The sequence below is a fragment of the Lepeophtheirus salmonis genome, chromosome 7, assembly GCF_016086655.4.
Source record: "Lepeophtheirus salmonis chromosome 7, UVic_Lsal_1.4, whole genome shotgun sequence".
NCBI classification, from domain to species: domain Eukaryota; kingdom Metazoa; phylum Arthropoda; class Copepoda; order Siphonostomatoida; family Caligidae; genus Lepeophtheirus; species Lepeophtheirus salmonis.
Genome location: NC_052137.2, coordinates 7,237,753 through 7,256,015, shown reverse-complemented (window position 1 = coordinate 7,256,015; position 18,263 = coordinate 7,237,753). Strand labels below are relative to the sequence as shown.

Sequence of the window (18,263 nt, the reverse complement as noted above, 5' to 3'; positions counted from 1 at the left end):
CATCGTATATAAAAATTATACCGTTATCAAAAATTTTACTTTATTTCTTTAATTTAAGGGCATAATTATCTTTCTTCATGTTCTAAATAAATTCATTTGGCGTAAAAACAAGTGATAAATTGATAAGTTATGATTCTTCAAACAAAATCCTTAAAATATAGTGGTTTTTCAACCTTTAAAATGATTTTTCTCAAGATTCACTGACCCTTCGGATAAGCATTTTAAAACCATAATTGAATCTATAATCAATTAATGACCATAATTTGTGAGCATTACAAAATAAAAGTCAAAAATCTTCAATAAATGTGTATAACTATTTTAAAATCAAATGTGTGACTTATAATTATTTTAAAATCAAGGGTACAAATGATTTGAAATGACCTCTCTATCTTTAAAATGTGAATAGAGTTACTGAAAATTTAAGTTCTATTCTCATTACATCCTGTTTGTTAACGTATTCCTTAATTTGTTTGCCTGAACAAATGTTTTTAAGTCATCTATGTACTCAATCTAAACAATCTAATGAACACTCTCATAAGAATTGGAAACATTTGCTCTTTATTTATTACCCACAGCACATACTTGAGGCAGTTGCACCCGTCCCTCACAACACTCATTACTCATGAAAATGTAAATTATATTCACATAAGTCACTTGGTGTTCACTTAATTTAAGAAAAGAGTTATGATTTATGAGGCTCAGTGCAGATTTATAATGGAGCGTTCCTTCATTATTTATCCTTAATCCAAAATCATTCACAAACATTTCTTTGGAAAAAAAAATTAAATAACTTTCTTTTTAAAATCAATTTCATAAAATATTTTCAAACTTTCAAATAGGTCTTTTTTCTTTGTTCCAAGTATTTATATATGTCAGAGGGAAAGGAAAATATAGACATAACAAGGATTTTTACTTGAGTTGAATATAGAGCGTTTCCAAATGACGTCACCATTGTTGATGTCGCCTATTTTGGTGGTCTAAATGACCATGTTTTATAACAATGAAAATCCTTTTTACATTAATATTAAGGAAAATAGTTAACTATTGGATGTCAAAATAGGACCAACAAATAAAAGGACTTAAACCTTACTACCTATAAAAATTATATCCCTCTATTGCTTAGTTTTATGACCTATGGACCCTAAAATGTATTAAATGTGTTGTTACATCGTTATACAATCTTATTTCCATATTGAAGATAAAGATTAAGTATTAGAATGTAAAAAAAGGATATTTATATCAAACTATCCTAAATCTTCTCTTACCGAATCGATCAAAAAAAAAAAGAAAAAAAATACAAATATATCCATTTGAAGTACATATTATATTCAGATAGCAGTGTTTATCATTGACATCAAGTATTATTCAATCCAAATATCTTTTTTTATTCTTTATTTAATGTATTTTATTCATAAATTCATTTGATTATATATCATCAGGATTTATTGAAAATTTGTTTATTTTATGGAGTAAAATCATCAATTTTGAGTCCTCAAAATGGTGGCATTTCCTTCCACTATAATGTAATTTATGACGTCGGTGAAAATACTCTATAAAGGACAATTTTGAAAAAAATCAATTTCTTCCTTTAAATATATCATTTGTGGTGCGTTAATATAAAAAAAATCTTGAACAAAAATCAAGCAAGGGAGAAAGTCAAAATTTATTATTTACTTTATATATGGATATAGCCAAATTTGATTGAATTATATGTTCTCTATTGAAATTTCTAGAAGTAGATAAGATCTCTAAGAATTCTAAGTATAGTGTAAAACCTTTATTTCATTGAAGGGACTTATATATGGCCCGATATGGTCATTCAAATAAAATACTTTAATTTATTATTCTATTATTGTGATGATCTATTTTGGGTTAGTTAAAGTACAACTTAGAGCACACACAAGGGATTAATATGAATACTTTGTTGATAGAAATACATGATGATTTCTCGAAGAATGCAAATCATTTTAACATGCATTTTTATTGATGGACCACATTTTATCTTATTTTTACTATATATATATATAACTTTAAAATATGTGTTGTTGTTTTTTCTAAATGTAGCCACATAAAAATTACAATTTCCTTTATACCGTCCGTTCCTTGAAAGTTTGCCCAACATAGCCTAGAGACATATTAAAAATACTAAGAGTTATAAAGATGAGTGTTATTTTACGAGCAATCAATTTCAATTTTTGGACCTCAAAAAAAAAAAAAAAAAGGATGAAGTATATCTCCTCATTAATTTACAGTGTTCCTCTTATTATTTTTGATTTTATCCCTCCTTTTGTCTCTTTTGATATTTTTTATGGTCTCTTGGAGAAAAAGTTTTTATTCCATTAATTAAAAGATTAGATGACTTCGAGAAATGCTGGAAGCTATTTTAGAAAAGAAAGACAGAAAAGTAACTTTGATAGAGAGAATGGAAATGAAACGAGCTACAAACATATTATATTGTGTATATATTACAAGATACAGAGATGTCCTCTCATGTCTTTGATAAAAAGACAAGAAAATAAATTTTCTTTTTTTCATCTATTCCTGAGTTATTAAAAAATCAGGGGCGACAGAAAATTAAATATATATATTTTTATAGGGGGAGGGGGGAGGCTTGGTTCTTGGAATTTTTTTTGAAAATAAATACAAAAATGAAAACTTTATGACAAAATTTTCAAAAATCTATAGTTAGTAACAAAAAATAAAAACAATTAGAAAAAAAAATTTCAAATATAAGTTTTTTGGAAAAAAATTCCAAAAATCAAAAGCTACTCAGATAAAAATTTATTTTTTTTGATAAATAAAGTAAAAAAAAAAATTTAATTATCAAATTTTTTGGGGAAAATTTCCAAAATTTATAACTTTCACAGAAAATTAAATTTTTTCGGAAAAAAATTTGACAAGTCCACAACTATTCACAAAACATTTCAAATATTCAAATGTTTTTGAAAAACATTTTAAATATGAAATTCTTTGCTCTGCTGCATAATTTCCCCAAATGACCCAAAAATGTCTTATAAAAAACTAAAAATTCCTTATTTTTGGGGTAAGGCTACAGCCCCTCCAACCCAACCCACACAGACCCCCCTAAAAATGCATATGTATTTGTTTTTTATCCACGTAAAATAAATGTCACGATACAACATTTTCACGATAGGATATGGAGGTCATGACAAGAGTTACAATTTAAAAAAAATATATCTAACATTATTTGTTTTGAGAAAAAATATTTTGGTTTTTTTGTTTGTTTTTGTATCGCCATAGCCAGAGATTCAAATTATATGGAATTCTTAATAATTATAAAAATATTTATTTTCTTTGACAAAAAAAATATATATATTAGACCAAATTATGGAGCAGATCCAAAAAAATAATGATTAATCAAATTTTTTTTTTTAAAAACAAAAATTACAAAAGGAAATAGATAATTGAATTATAACAATCGTTTAATGAATGTCTTAGGGAATTAAAAGATTATTTTTTTCTCAATCTATTTATTTGATGTCATCAGAATAATAATTAATTAATAAAGTTTTTTTTTTTTGTTAATTCCTAAAGACATTCCATAAAAGATTGTTATAATTCAATTTTTACCGTCACTGTTTAACTATTGGACTACTATAAAAGAAGCCCTTAGCTGGTTAAGAAAAAGAGAGGGGCAGGGGGGAAGAGTGCATGTTCCAAGTATAGAGCTTAAAAATAGGACAGATTGGTCGATTCGTATCTTTAGACGTAAACATTGAGTAAATTTCGAGTACTCAAACTTTTGGATCCAAAAAAAAATTGAATAAATGTATTTTTTGTAAAAAAATTTCCATAATTAACAACTAAACAGATACTTGTTTCAAATTTTATAAGGAGAGTTTTCCCGGAGTAAGGTTATATTTTAACTGATTACTGATCCCAACACAAGGAATAACCCATTTTAAATTACTATTAGAACATAACTATTAGTTATTATTAGAATTATTATTATATTGACTTTAGAATAACCATGCAATGCAAATGTTTATGCAGATGTCACTCCAAGCAATCATGTTTATGATTAACGTCCTGCAGGACAGATGCAAGGCGCTAGTATTACAGCAAACCCTGATAGGATTTCATACGCTAATGATGACTGAAAACGTTATGAAATTTGAAAAATCAGTACACAATACAAAGTTTATACCAGAAGAAAATGTTGCCACGGAGTATCATGAATTTTTGACTTTCTCTAAGCGTTTAAAATTTGAGATAATGTAAGGTTTTGATTGGATAGAGGGGACCCTATTGGCTATTATACTAGGGTACTTTTAGCATTGATGTTTTTAGGTTTTGTGCAATGAAATATCGTTCATATTGTCTAACAATGCCCTTTTTAGTCTTTTAAACATTAAAATTGGGTGTACGAATGAATATATCCTTATATTTATAGGTTTACCCAGGCATAAGAAATGAAAAGAAAAAAAAATAATAACGCTTAGTCGATTTTCTTTTCTCTTTCTCAAAATGATTTACATATTCAAATTCATACTTTTGCAAATATTGAAAAAATATATATGTAGATATTTTAATATTGTAATACTCAAACCCTTTTACGTGTATGTGAAATTCGATTTGTGGCAAAAATATATCCAAATTAGCATATATATATATATATATATGATGGCTTACGAACATCTATTTCAGGTATCATTTTTAAAAGTGTAAAATACCTCAAAGTAAGTAATTCAATAAGCCAGTTTGTTATGAACTTTTTCCGAATTTTGAGTAGGACTACATAACAAAAAGCTGTTCTATTGTAAAAAAAAACTTTTGCAAATATTATTTTGTCCACAAAAGTCAGCCCATGTATAAAATGTAGTGAAAAATAACAGTTTTAAAATTTGATTAGAAACACGGTGTATCCTAACGTTCTTTTTTGTTTGTTAATTCTTTAATAGATCGTCGTGGTGTCAACAAGGGCTGTGTATATCCTTATTTAGTACTGAAGACTGAATTCTAATTCAGCCACGGTCCAGTCCACTTTAATCTCGGTTAGGTCTAGTTTAGTCCTGCATATAAGTCTTAACACTTATAGAGTTTGGTCCAGGATGACGTAACTCAACTTTTTTTTTTAAATCAATTATTCAATTTTTCATAGAATACTAGTGTATCTCTCTCTGAACAAAGAATTCCCGCCTACTTTTGTTGTATTTTATAAATGCATCATAAAATGATAATCTACATGTTTAAATGTGGTCTGTCAACACAAAAGCAATCTAGAATTATTTTTCTCAAAATAGAGTGTGGATTACGTTTTCATTTTTGTACAAATTATGGTCAATTTTCATAAAAATAGGATTACTCCTATGGGTGTGCTGCAAATTACACTTGAACTAACCAAAATTGATTGTCTCAATAAAATAACTATAAATTGGGTATATTTTATTTTGAAAGGGGCGATACTGGGCCAATATACTTCTCGTAAATCAAATAAAGATACATAAAATATAGATAAAATTCCTAAGTATCATTCCACGAATTTGAAAACAAATACTAAAATTGACTTAAAAATATACATGAAATATTAAGGGCTATTTAGATAGGAAATAAAATAATTAATTGGGATTTGTTTACATTTTTTTTTCAAAATTGTTTTAATGTTGATACACCACCAAAATAATATTAAAATATTTTCTTTGAAATAATGAGCTTTGATATGTTGAAAGTTCTCCGTGGTGTACATAATACGGACAAAAGCTCAGGATACGAGGATTAACCAACTCCAAAAAAAACAAGCGAGCTAAAATAATCACCCAATTTGCATCACTAGTTATTTCCTTACCGCGTGGCAACTGTACAGCAGGGCCGAGACAAGGATTTCTCTTTAATTGGGGCAGAAGGCTTTTTGACAAAGCTTAGACAATTTTGATAGAATGGTTATTTTGACATTAATTTGACGAATGAAATTTTAGAAAAAAAGACATTTGTTCAAGTAACATTTGATTAGGAAAATTGATAAATTGAAATAACAAGGATATATCTTTTTAATCATTTCGATAAATAAATAAATTTTATAAAAAAAACACACCATTTTCAATGTTTAAAATTATTTAATTTTTAAAGTTGTAGTAAAAATAAAAAAATTAATAAGTTTTTTACATCAATTTGACAAGAAGCTTTTATTGAGGAAAGGGGAGGAGGGTAGCAGGGTATAACAACGCCTTCCGCGTAGTCACGGTCCTACTTGTTATGTACTAACTAACAATAATCCAAAAAAAGGGGTACCAACCTAATTTAAATGGAGAAACGAAATGACTTCCAACTTATTTTCAAAAGTTGAAGAAAGTTTTTATTTAGGTAATAATTCATTTATGACAATAATAAAATATGTTCAAAGTCTTACTACTACAACAATAGATTCAAACAAATAATATAATTTTAATCTTCAATGAAATTTAATAATTGAAATTAAATATATAATATAAGTTTGTTCCATCTGCTTCCTTTTAATATACTTTTCCATTTCCTATTCACTCCATATATATATATATAAAAAGTTGAGACAACTTAACGAAAAGAAATGGGGAAAGAAGTTGAAAGTTCAGAATTCTTCTTATTATGCTTGATAAGAAAGGTACAAAATTTCTAAACAATTTCTTTCTTTTTTTAATTATTTTAATAATTTAGGAACTAAGTACTTATTAATAATAATAAAATCATGAATTTATAAAGTTTACAATAAAAAAGACACTAAAAACTAGAGATGTAACGATGCATCAGTTTGGGCCAATTCCAATTCCTTACTATATATAAATGAATTTCATAACAAAATTGTTTACTTTTTATTCATTACGGATAGGAAAAATATACATAAATTTATCAATCATAATTAGTTGATAATAATATTAAAATATTTTAATAGGTGAATTACTCTCCATGCTCATAAGAAAATTAATTTCTGATTGATGGAATCGTTATAGCTCATGGATAGCACGCTCAACAGTTTTTCTCTTGAACTTGATATGTGTACGTTCGCGCCCCGGTGATTCCTAGAGAAAGAAATATACTATATGTATATGGATTTCACCAAAAGATTCCCTGGGTAGATGGAGTAATTGTAATACTATAATGTTTAATTATACGTAATCAGTGCAACTCCATCTATCCAATTAAAGGAATATGAAGAAAAAAAAATCTGGTTGCATCATATTAGGAAGTTTGGCCTACATGAGATCAAATGGTCTTGAATTGTCTCCAATTCTAAACGGAGTTTTATTTGCTTGTCTTAGAAATTGAATCATGTATTGTCTTAGAAATTGAATCATGTATAAGCAAGTTCTCGTGCCCAGACTCGTGTGTTTTAATGGACCCGGAACGGATACTGATGACTCGAACTTGAGTTGTAAAATATGGACTCGACTTCAGTTCCGTTATACAGAATATTATATGAACAAACATACAAAAAAAAGAAATATTTAGGGAAAAAGTTACTTAATGGTTTCAGAGTTAACCGCTCAACCCAACTTTTGACTTAACGGACTTTTTGAACGACACATGATACAATTCAGTTGTATGGGGCACTAAAAATGTTGTCTATCTAAATTGTAACTTTCAAGCAAATTTCCTGTACAAACCTGCAGATTTGTATAATCTTTCTATGTATCCCCCCCACCCGACTCCCTTCTTTTCTTTTTATGAATTTGTCTCAACGGCATCGTCTTGTCTAGCTATTTTATTGATTGGTAACCATAATTTTGTGTCGAAAGAATGAGCTTACATAAGTTCTATTATAAATAATTATGCAAAGAAATCGGTGGAATCGGCATTATTGAGCCGATTCTAATACTTCAAAATAGACTGACTCTTACCAATTCCGATTTATTGGAGTACCCCTACAAAAACTGAACTCCTGTACCTAAAATGGGAGTATTTACTCGTAACTCGTCAACATTTATTATTCTCCTTTTACTGTTTCGAGCAAATGATTGCCTGTTTATTCGGATTCAAAAAGTTTCATAACCACACGAAAAATAAATTTGTTTAATCCGAGACCATAAAAGTTATCGACCATTTTTGAAAATATATGATTTTTCGACAGACGAGTATTCAAGCGCGTAATGAGTACAGCTTCGTAATTTCTCGAGTGTGTGCATGTTAGTTAGAAACTAGAAATTACTCGAGTAGTAAAATTCAGCTCGCGGCAGATCACTTGTAATAAATCAATCTTATTTTTGGATTTTTTTGTCTCATGTAATGAGTGTGAAGACAAACTGAGGGTCACACTCTTTTTAAGGAATACAATAGTCATAACAAATACATTTATTCATTCATTCATATAAGTATGATTACTCTGTGTATTAAGGAAAGGGATGGTTCTAAGAGCGCGAGGAGAAGGCAGTAGCAAGACATATGGTACACCTCAATTAAGACCCTTGTTACTATCGGCCGCCTTTATTATGACTTTGGAAGGAAAAAAAAGAATTACTGCTATAAAGAGGAGAAACTTCTACATTTAAAATATCATTATTGCAGAGAAAATATTATAATTTAATATTTTAATTAACATCCCTTTGTTTTATTATGCATTTTTAAATCAATTTACACCAAAGATAGGCGAGAATTCTTCTTTTAGAGGGAGATGTAAACACATCATGACCTATTAAATAATAAACAAAAAAGAAGAAAGCGCACATGCAACAACCGTTTTTCCTTTTCTAATCCCTATTCTTCGTTTTTTCTTTGCATGCATCCCCGTTTAATTACCATATACATTGAAATTTGAACTGAGAATCGTATCATTGACAAAATAAGTAATTGACACGAATTCTAAACGAAGGCTCTTAATTGATAGAAATTAATATGACAATCAAAATTCTATACAATACGATTTTGAGTCTATAAGTATGCAGAGTCAGCTGCTTTAAATCATCAAGTGAAAACTACTGCTATAAAAAAACAGTATATATTTGTTTTGTTTTTTTAAAGCGAGTCATGATATATACTAGGTACTAGTTTTGGGTTTTGGCCTGGATATCCTAAACTGGTCCAAGGCCTTTATGATTTTTAGTAGTAAGGACACTGTCTTGACCATTAGCATTGCTACACCACTTGTGTGTTGATTTCAGAACAGTATCTTCTGTGCTTCCCCTCAAACCTCTCATTGCCTTCCTTCACCTTTTTAATCTTGTTAATGAGACCCTTGTAGAAGAGGCCATTGCAGAAGATCGCATCATAACTCCTTTCCTCTTAAAGACGCGCTGACAGACGGTTCCTTTATACCTCCATCTCAGTTAATGTAAAAATCTAAAAGAATCGACACACAGAAGACATTTTGTGTGTGTATATTTAATTACGCCGCATAGGGTATACCCGGCCAACCGTTATTATTTACTTATTTCTATAATGCAAATTTTTTATAGGATAAGAGTCATTTTTTTTACGATTTTCCTATGGGCAATGTAGTAGAACACATTATTATCTGTCGATTTTCTTAGTCACCACCGTGAGCATAAAGTACAAGAAGAGGATTGAGATTGCAGCGCACCCCTGCGCGGAATTGTACCAGAAGGCCATCTAGAAGCAGATTGCGACCTCCAGGACAAAAATTGCAACTTTATTTTATTTTTCTCATTTGATAAAATATCGGAGTAAATATGTTGAATGGTATTTTTACACTCACTGCATTGTATCCAGTACTCACATCCACAGTTAACAGTATTTTAATGACTTTTAATTTTCATTCAACTACATACAAAAGGAGCCAATTCCTTTTAATATGGGTTAAAAACAGGGTGCAGAATACATATTTCTATATATATTGTGCATACATATATCTATAATATACAAACTTGCTCTCATTCTATTCAATTATATGCTAAATTTAACTTTAGCGTCAATTAAAATTTTTCTAACAAATTACGAAGCTTTTATTTATCTTATACACATACATTCACATCGTTAAGAGTTTCAACTCTAGTAGAAGTAAACATAAAGTATGTAATTATAGGGTTAATTAATTATGTATATTTCTTTAGTTACTAAGTTCATAATACTCGGTGTAACGAAAAAAATGTACCCACTTTTACATAATCAAGAATTACAAGTTGTAGCAAATAGATTCCCACTAAATAAATTTTTTTATCAAAATAGTCTTGTAAGAAAAATACATGAGTATATAAATCTAGAAACCACCTTTAAAAAAAAGAAGAATCCTATTGACGCCCCTAAACAGTAAAGGCAGCATCCAATCCCATGCTAAAGTTCTTGCAGACAGTTTTGATGTAGGCATGGAACATAACCTTCTGGGGCATCAATACATGAGTAGCAAAGACTACGGGATTTCCTACGAACTAGCATTATACATTAGCATTATATATAATTAATTATATATTTAGCATTATACAGTGGGTTGAGATCTGGGCTGAAGGAGGACACATTAAATTGCTTCCAGTAGTAAATTGCCCTCCCAAAACTTCTAGGTCAGTTTTAGAGCGTGAGGTGGATCACCATCCTACCTTAAGGTATACTTCCCATTGGCAATAAACTGGCGTATACATGGGATTAATTTTTGAATCCCATAATTTAATATTTGTACGTTTTCCCTTTTTCCGTTTGGAAAATAATTTGTTTGTTTGGTTTCTTGGATTTTTAATTATTTTTTGGTACATTTTGGAATCAACAATCCAGTCCTTTAAAAAAACTTTGAGACACATCAATCAACTTATTAGAGAAAAAAAAATGCCCTCCAGAGCCCCGGAATATAGTTTAATCAGATTGAATTATAGCCCTCGAAACGTAACTCAGAATTTTATACAACTTTTATTTTATGTCTTAAGTCATTATCTTTCTCTGTCTTGAAATAAATACCCTGGTTATGCGTTTGTATAAGCGGAAAAACATACAACTGTAATATTATATTATAGTAGATAATCATATTATTGGAAGTTTCTTTAAATATGCGTTTTTATCAGTGGAAAAACATACAACTGTACTATTATATTGTAGTAGATAATCATATTATTGGAAGTTTCTTTTAAAATATCACGTAAACTTTGCAAAAATCATTTTTTGAAGTGTATAAATTTTTCTCTTGCACCCGGTAGTGCAAATAACTTGTTATAACATTAGGTTCAAAAAGTGTCAGTTGTCTCTATTTCATCTAATACTGAAAACTTATAACAACAGTTATACATATATTCGTATGTATTCAATAATACCATAAGGGAGAGATCTAATGAATTATTCATGGATCTTTTTAGCTTATTATTTTTTTATTCCATTATTTATACTTTTTGATTCAGGTCTCTCCCAGAATAATTTACATATGTATCTATTCAAATACAAATAATGATAATTATATTCTTCCTTTGACAGGATCATAAAACTGTCATTCGAAGACCAAAAAATATAGGGTTTAATCAAATATTATACATAAATCTAAACCTATTTCACCAAAAAGACGTCAACATATATATAGTGATGACCCAAAACTTGCAGTAGGATTTAATTACGATTTTATACTCATCCTTTTTAAATACGGTGTTTCATTACGCAACAAAACGATAGCTTAAATAAAAATCAACAAGTTGTGTTTGAATCCCATGTCGTAAGTGTAAGAATGACAGAGCAACAACAAAAATATAACACGTGTGCAATATCCTCCTCCGGTTATCAGTACCAAGAAGGCTATAGAGACCTTTAGCATCTCCATCCGACCTGTCTAAAATATTAATAATTCCATTATAGCCTCATACAGTCAAAAAGAACTAAAAATTCTGCAGCAATAGTTTGAGTCCCTTCGGCCATGCCTCTTTGTGGCCCTCCTCCAGCCCTTACCTCAACCCCCTGGACTTGTCAGTTTGAGAATTCTTTTAAAAAATAATGTCCGCCGCACCTCTCAAGTTAATTTAGATTTGCTCCGAGCTGCCCTCATGACAGCGTGGTACGCCATGGACACGACCTTCATAGTCAAGAGCTGTCAATCGATTCTTTAGTCTGTTGAGACTTTTACTCCTTGTGAAGGAGACATATTGAATTATAAATATAGCTAAATATATAATTTAAATAGATCACAAATAGTTGTCTTTTCTTGATTTAATAAAAATCACGTCTTTCGTAATTTAGTCATGCTACTGAAACTTGTGGGTTCTAGGATTTTATGTCCACAACCCAACAGTATGTATGTATGTAAATCATTTTAAAAAAGTTTTTAAATTTGTATAACCTGGCAAACAAATATAAGTTTGGATATATTTTTTCAAACGTTACGTCAATCAAAAACTTCAAAAGAAATAATTTAATTTGAAATGAAATATATTCTTCACTTTGATTAAGGAGGATTTACTCACAGAGATGGAGTAATGTATTTCTTAAAAATCTAATAATGTGCCTACTATTAGGCAACATAATCTTTTTTCCTCAAGTACCATAGTTTTTTAGCCATATGTACACCTATTATTGATCAGTTTAAATGTCATAGGTATTCCTAATTAAATAAAAATAACAGCAATCCAAAAGCCTCATAAGTATCACCTAATACACTTAAAATTCACCCAAATTCACTCGTTCTCACACTTCAAATCCATAAAATAAATGTATCACGGAGGTTTTCAAACATAGAAAGGGTAACATTGAATTTAAAAAGAATATTTTTTGAAGGCTGGAACTGCAAAAAATCGATTTCGAACATAACAATCAAAGTTAACAATTAATAGGGCTCAATAATTCAATAAGAATGTGAAATTATAAGTGAAAACATGAGTAATTGTTGAAAAAATCTATAATTATGCATTTATACTTGTAGCAATCAATTAATTTCTGTTAGTGAATAAGTAGTTAAATTAGATAAGATATTGAAAGTCGAGTCCCGTTACATAATTTTAAAAAAAGATTGAAAAAAGCCGGCCGGTGTGAAACTCGTAAATATACATTTGATCGTAAATTCTATGCATTTTCTCGTGCTCTACATGTTTGTGGTTGACAAAATAATCAGTATTTTTTATCTTTCAACCCTGTTATCATTAATATTTTATTCTTGGTTCCAAAGTTTGCTCATGAAGGAGAAAGAACTCTACCTTTGCAAGATTTATCTTGTACTCCTTCACTTATTAAAAATTGTTTCAAAGCCGTCTGCCGGATAATATACTTTTTTCCTGGGCTGGGGTTTCAAAATTATTTTTGAAGAAAAAAAATCCTTAAACTTAAATTTTTTAGCAAAAATTAAAAAATCCAGTTATTGACAAAATATCTTCTTCTTTTTTTTTTTTTTTGAAAAAAATTCAGAAATCGATAGTTATTGACAAAAAAGTTCAAAATCCGCTGCTGTTAACAAAAATTAAAATTTTTACAAAGAAAAAATTGAAAATTAAAATTAACATATTAAAAAATTTCAAAAATCTATAGCTATTCACAGAAAAAAATGGGAAAAAAATTTGAGAAAAAAATAAAAATTCCTTAATTTGGAGTGTTGCTACAGCCTCTCCAGCCCAACACCCTGCGTATGCTCTTGGATTTTTAGAGTTGCATGTTGGGAGATGGATCTATGTATGTAATAAAAAAAGTTGTATTTTATAAACAGCTTTTATAAGTTTAGAAAAAGTGTTTATGTTATTTAATACCATATTGGCTTCTCACATATTTAAAAAAAAATAGTACTTGAAATAAATGTAATAGAAAATTTTAAAAATAAGCTATTCCTAAAAAAACCAAAGGCTCCATTAACAAGGATTAATTAATAAAGCTTTTATAATGATTATGTTCCCCTCAAATGGAAAATAATACATAAAGCAAACACTTCATTCTTTTCAATTTTCATACATACGAAATTGATATTTACTGTTAAGATAGGTATAATATATAAATACTTTTAATGATTCTTTCTAATTTGCAAAAAGGCATTTAAATTTACAAACAAAAGTAAATTGAAAAATGACTCAGAAACCAATGATTAGGGTGACTGACGGCTCTCTTTACAGTAAAAATGTCTTCTGTTTACACCTTGCCCGTTAAATTTGTTTATAAATGTATGAAATTATTAGTAATTATTAGAAGGGATTATTTGTATAAAAGGGGCAAAAGTCTCCCAAAAAATAATATAATGTTGTCATTTTGAATCACAAATCAATAATGAGTTCAATTTATTCATTTCAAAATAGGGTCACCCTAAAAAAAGATCTCTTAATATAAAAGCTCCAAATTTTTATTTGAGTTCGTATTACAACCTTCAGACGTCACAAAAGGCCAGAAGAAAACATTTAAAAATAAACGAATTCCAACGCAGTGTTAATAGAATAAAGCTTAAATGTTTAGTTGGAGGAAGAGGGGGACAGTCATTGTTTTGGGTGAGCATGGTCCCTAATTCTACCAGTAGCTACAACAACACCCAGAGTTGTAGGAAGTATGTTTTAAAAAGCGGAACGACTTTTTGTAGTGGGAAGTTGAACAAGATTTTTATTTTCTAAAGCTATTATAATTATTACTTAATTCTTGAGAAAGGAATACCAAAGTATATATATAAAGTAATGACGAGTACATCCAGAGAGTAGCAAAACAAGGGCTTACTTGGGAGTTATAAATGTGAGTTCTTGTTGAAATCACAGTAAAATGTAGGATTGACATGGGATTTGTGATTATTTCCATGCAATGAAATCCTGATACATCTGGGAGTCTGACCTCATCTTGTTATCAGCACGCTTTGTTGTTGATTCATAATCACCTCCAGAATCTTACAGCTCTTTTCTTACTCTCCAGAGAAAGGAACTGTCCGGATATAAGAAGTTTGTCATCTCAACATTGCCTCATTTGGCACGGATTGCAAACAAGGAAACTTGGTTTGTTTTTATTTTTAGGTATTTCGAAAAAAAACTTATTTAATCAATGACTCTTTTTTTTTTTAACTGACGTAAAAGCTAGCTCCCAAAACAACAAACAATGTCCTATCTGTTCATGCACAGCTGTCGCAGTTGCACAAAGTTTGTAGTTAAACAAAGCCAGCCCGCTTAAAGAGTATAATTAATTCCTCTCATGGTTACTTGCAGATGATCTAATAAAACCTCACGACAGCTAAGCTTCTCTCCTCTCAAACTTTCTTCAAATTACCACGTGTACCTTCGTTCTATTTTATTTTTATATACCGGTAGGTCATATTTCTTACACGGCTGACCCATTCCCTAGTAGTCATAGTTACAACAAAGATGTGATAAAAGACATAGACTAGACGTTTTTTTAAAAGAATGATTTGATTAGAAATATTGACTACATATTCTATATTTATAGAATAAGTATTTAGTCAAAAACAATTGAATTTGACAGTTGACAAATATTTTGTTTCATTCTATATTTATATCTACAGCCTACATGTATGTTTGTATGTATACATAAGATGTACGAGGCTACATATTTAGGCTATTAACAACATCATCGAAAATTAAATAATTAATTGAATGAATGATTTTTAATAGGAGGTTGTGTGAGTTTTCTTTCTTTTTCTTTTTCTCTGACAAAAACAACGTGAGGTTGAATTACATTTTACCCATTATTTTAAACGAAGTGAAATATTCACACAGACCTCCCCTCTCTCTTTCTATATATATGTATTTCGAGAAACAGCTCACTTATTAATTAAAGACGCTTTTTGCAAAATATATGTATGTACATAATATGCGATATGTATCACCGAAGTAGCATAAATCATATTAATTCATGCAATCAAATTAATTCTTCGAGTGTCTTTAAGTGAGGAATACAATTGAATTGTCCCAAAAATAGGAATTTAAGAAAGAAAACAAAGATCCTGTTGTTAAAGACATATGTCGATAATATGTGGTGTGTCAACATAAAAACAATCTTGAACAAATATCAAGAAAAGAGGAAACCCCCAAATTATCTACATACAGCACAATATTTCATAGACATATTTAAGTCAATTATATGTGTTTTATTCAAATTACCGGGATATTGTTAGATACCCAAAAATATTAGCTATAGAAAGCCTTTGGTTGAGCTGAGAGTCTTTATCCCCCCCCCCTCCCCCAATATGTATTTTTAAATAAAATCAGTCAATTTCTCCTCTTTCATTTGTGAGGACCAATTTGGGCTTGTTTAAGTGCAATTTGTGGCACCTCCAAAAGGTTAATAAGTATATATTTTTTGAAAATTATATAACTTTAATCCACATTCATTTAGAAAAAGCATTCTACCTTGTTTTTATCTTGATAGGCCACATATGTAGTTTAACATCAGTCAGGTGCAAATGTCTGTTGAAAGCCTAGTAGTAACACGGGGAAAGATGAGTCTACAATACGGCGTTACCTCACAAACAACAAAATGTACATTGTATTTTGTTGTGAGCGGTCTCTTTTTCTGTTCTTTTCTCCTAAACGTTGATTAGTTGAATAAGAATTACCTCTTGTTAAGCGGTTGTGAATTTTTTTCAATAAATATTAAATAATAATTGCATAGTTGAAAGAATTTGCTGAGTAAGAACTCATTCTGAGCCTGTGTTCTCCTCATAAGAAAGGTTCAATATACAATAAAGAAAACGATGGGACAAAAGTAAGACAATTTATATATAATTGATTCTTTAGATACATTGGACAGACAAAATTGCAACCTATTTAAAGAAACTCATCGTTGAGGCAGTTAAATAAATAATTGTTTTGTACTTTATCTCGTTAAGATATCAAAGAACATCATCTACAGTTTACAGCTTACATTTAATTTATGCAACTTAATTCTGCCTCAATATGGTCTTTCAAAGAGGTAGAATCTACTATATTATTTGCGAGATGTTAGTGTAATTTGCAAAGCCTATAAATGATGAATCAGAATGTTTTATAAACAGATTAGAAGATAATTGGTTGAAGAATACAAGTTTATTTAATCTAAACTAAATTTTAGGCAAATTATTCTAGCTAGCTATATTTTATAGACATTTTTTGGTCAATTTTAAGCTTTGTATTTTCACTTCTTGGAAGAAATGAGATACCTAAGAATACTAACTATTGATTAAAACCGTTTATGAATTGGAAAACTTATTTTGACCTCGATATGTCTTTTCAAATAATATGTATCAATTTCAAATTCTTTAATTGTGACAATATATTTTGACTAATTCAAGTGCAATTTGCGATGTATCCAAAGGTTTAATAAGACTAATTTGTTGATAGAAATTGAGAATCATTTGCCAAAGGATATAAATGTAATCCAACCCCAATTTTGAGAAAAATCATTCACGCTTCATTTAGTGTCAATGTATCATATACGTTGTTAAACACTATTAAAAGTAAATTTCAGGTCTACCTTTTTGAAAAACAAGAAAAATGAGAAAATTCTAATTTATTTTTCTACCTTTTATATACATGCATTGATCCCAATATGTTTATAGACATATTAGAGTCAATTATAGGCTTATTATTCAAATTTGGGGGACGTGTTAAGATACTCAATATTTTTTACTATAGTTTAGAATCTTTATTTGTTTTAAGAGGCGTATATTGTCTTGGCCCCTTCCAAATAAACCGTATCACTTCATCATCACACATTTGAATAAATCGTATAACAGCCTTACCTGATGAACCGAGCCCTATGTAGAGTCCGGAATAGAGGAAAAATAAGTAAAACACTCGTTTGTAAATCATTGTCGAAAGTGAAGAAACCTCACTTTGAGTTTTTATCAAAAATGACGAGAATTGAATGATGAACAAGGGCTTTTCTATTGCCTTTTTCAGAAATAGAGAAAAATATTTCACAAATTTTTAATGCAATTTAATTATTTTCGAGAATAAATTGTTGAATTTCAGCTTCACAAACTTATTTTCCTCATACATTTTCCAAAAAACAGAGGCACAAACACAGAAAACATATATACACGGTTCACACGTAACTAATACTGATTGATCTTGAATTTGTGCTGTTAATAACTTTATTTAGTAAAAAATTCACGAAATAACGATGATTAGGAAATCATGTAGTACACAGCGCCCGGTGTTATAGGTAACTAAGAAGAAATTATATTTTTTTCTGTGAGTCAAAAATACACAATTTTTTTTGAGCATCCCTTTTACATCATAGTGAGTAGTGTGAGTAGAGTAGGAAGAAGAAAAAAAGTTCGAGAGCGCTCTTTGAAGGAAGGGGAGGAAGATGGAGAGAGAAGGGAAGGGAAAAAAACATGGAGTATGGAGTAGGGGGAAAATGACACAACGTGAAGAACAAACATACATACATACTTTTTTTTTTTTCCTTTTCTTTTCTTAACTCTAAATGCATTGTAATAGATAAATGATTGAATGAATTGACCTTCA

At 29.4% G+C, this 18,263-nt stretch overlaps 1 protein-coding gene across 1 annotated transcript in view; it reads right to left on the bottom strand.

Moving 5' to 3' along the window:
* Positions 1-18,047, bottom strand: part of kon (chondroitin sulfate proteoglycan 4-like protein) — a 366,417-nt gene extending 348,370 nt beyond the window's left edge. Inside the window, exon 1 of the mRNA XM_071889839.1 lies at positions 17,531-18,047. Coding sequence (XP_071745940.1) covers positions 17,531-17,600 — 70 coding nt within the window. The 5' untranslated portion in view covers positions 17,601-18,047. The remainder of the gene's footprint in view (positions 1-17,530) is intronic.
* Positions 18,048-18,263: the final 216 nt, after the last annotated feature.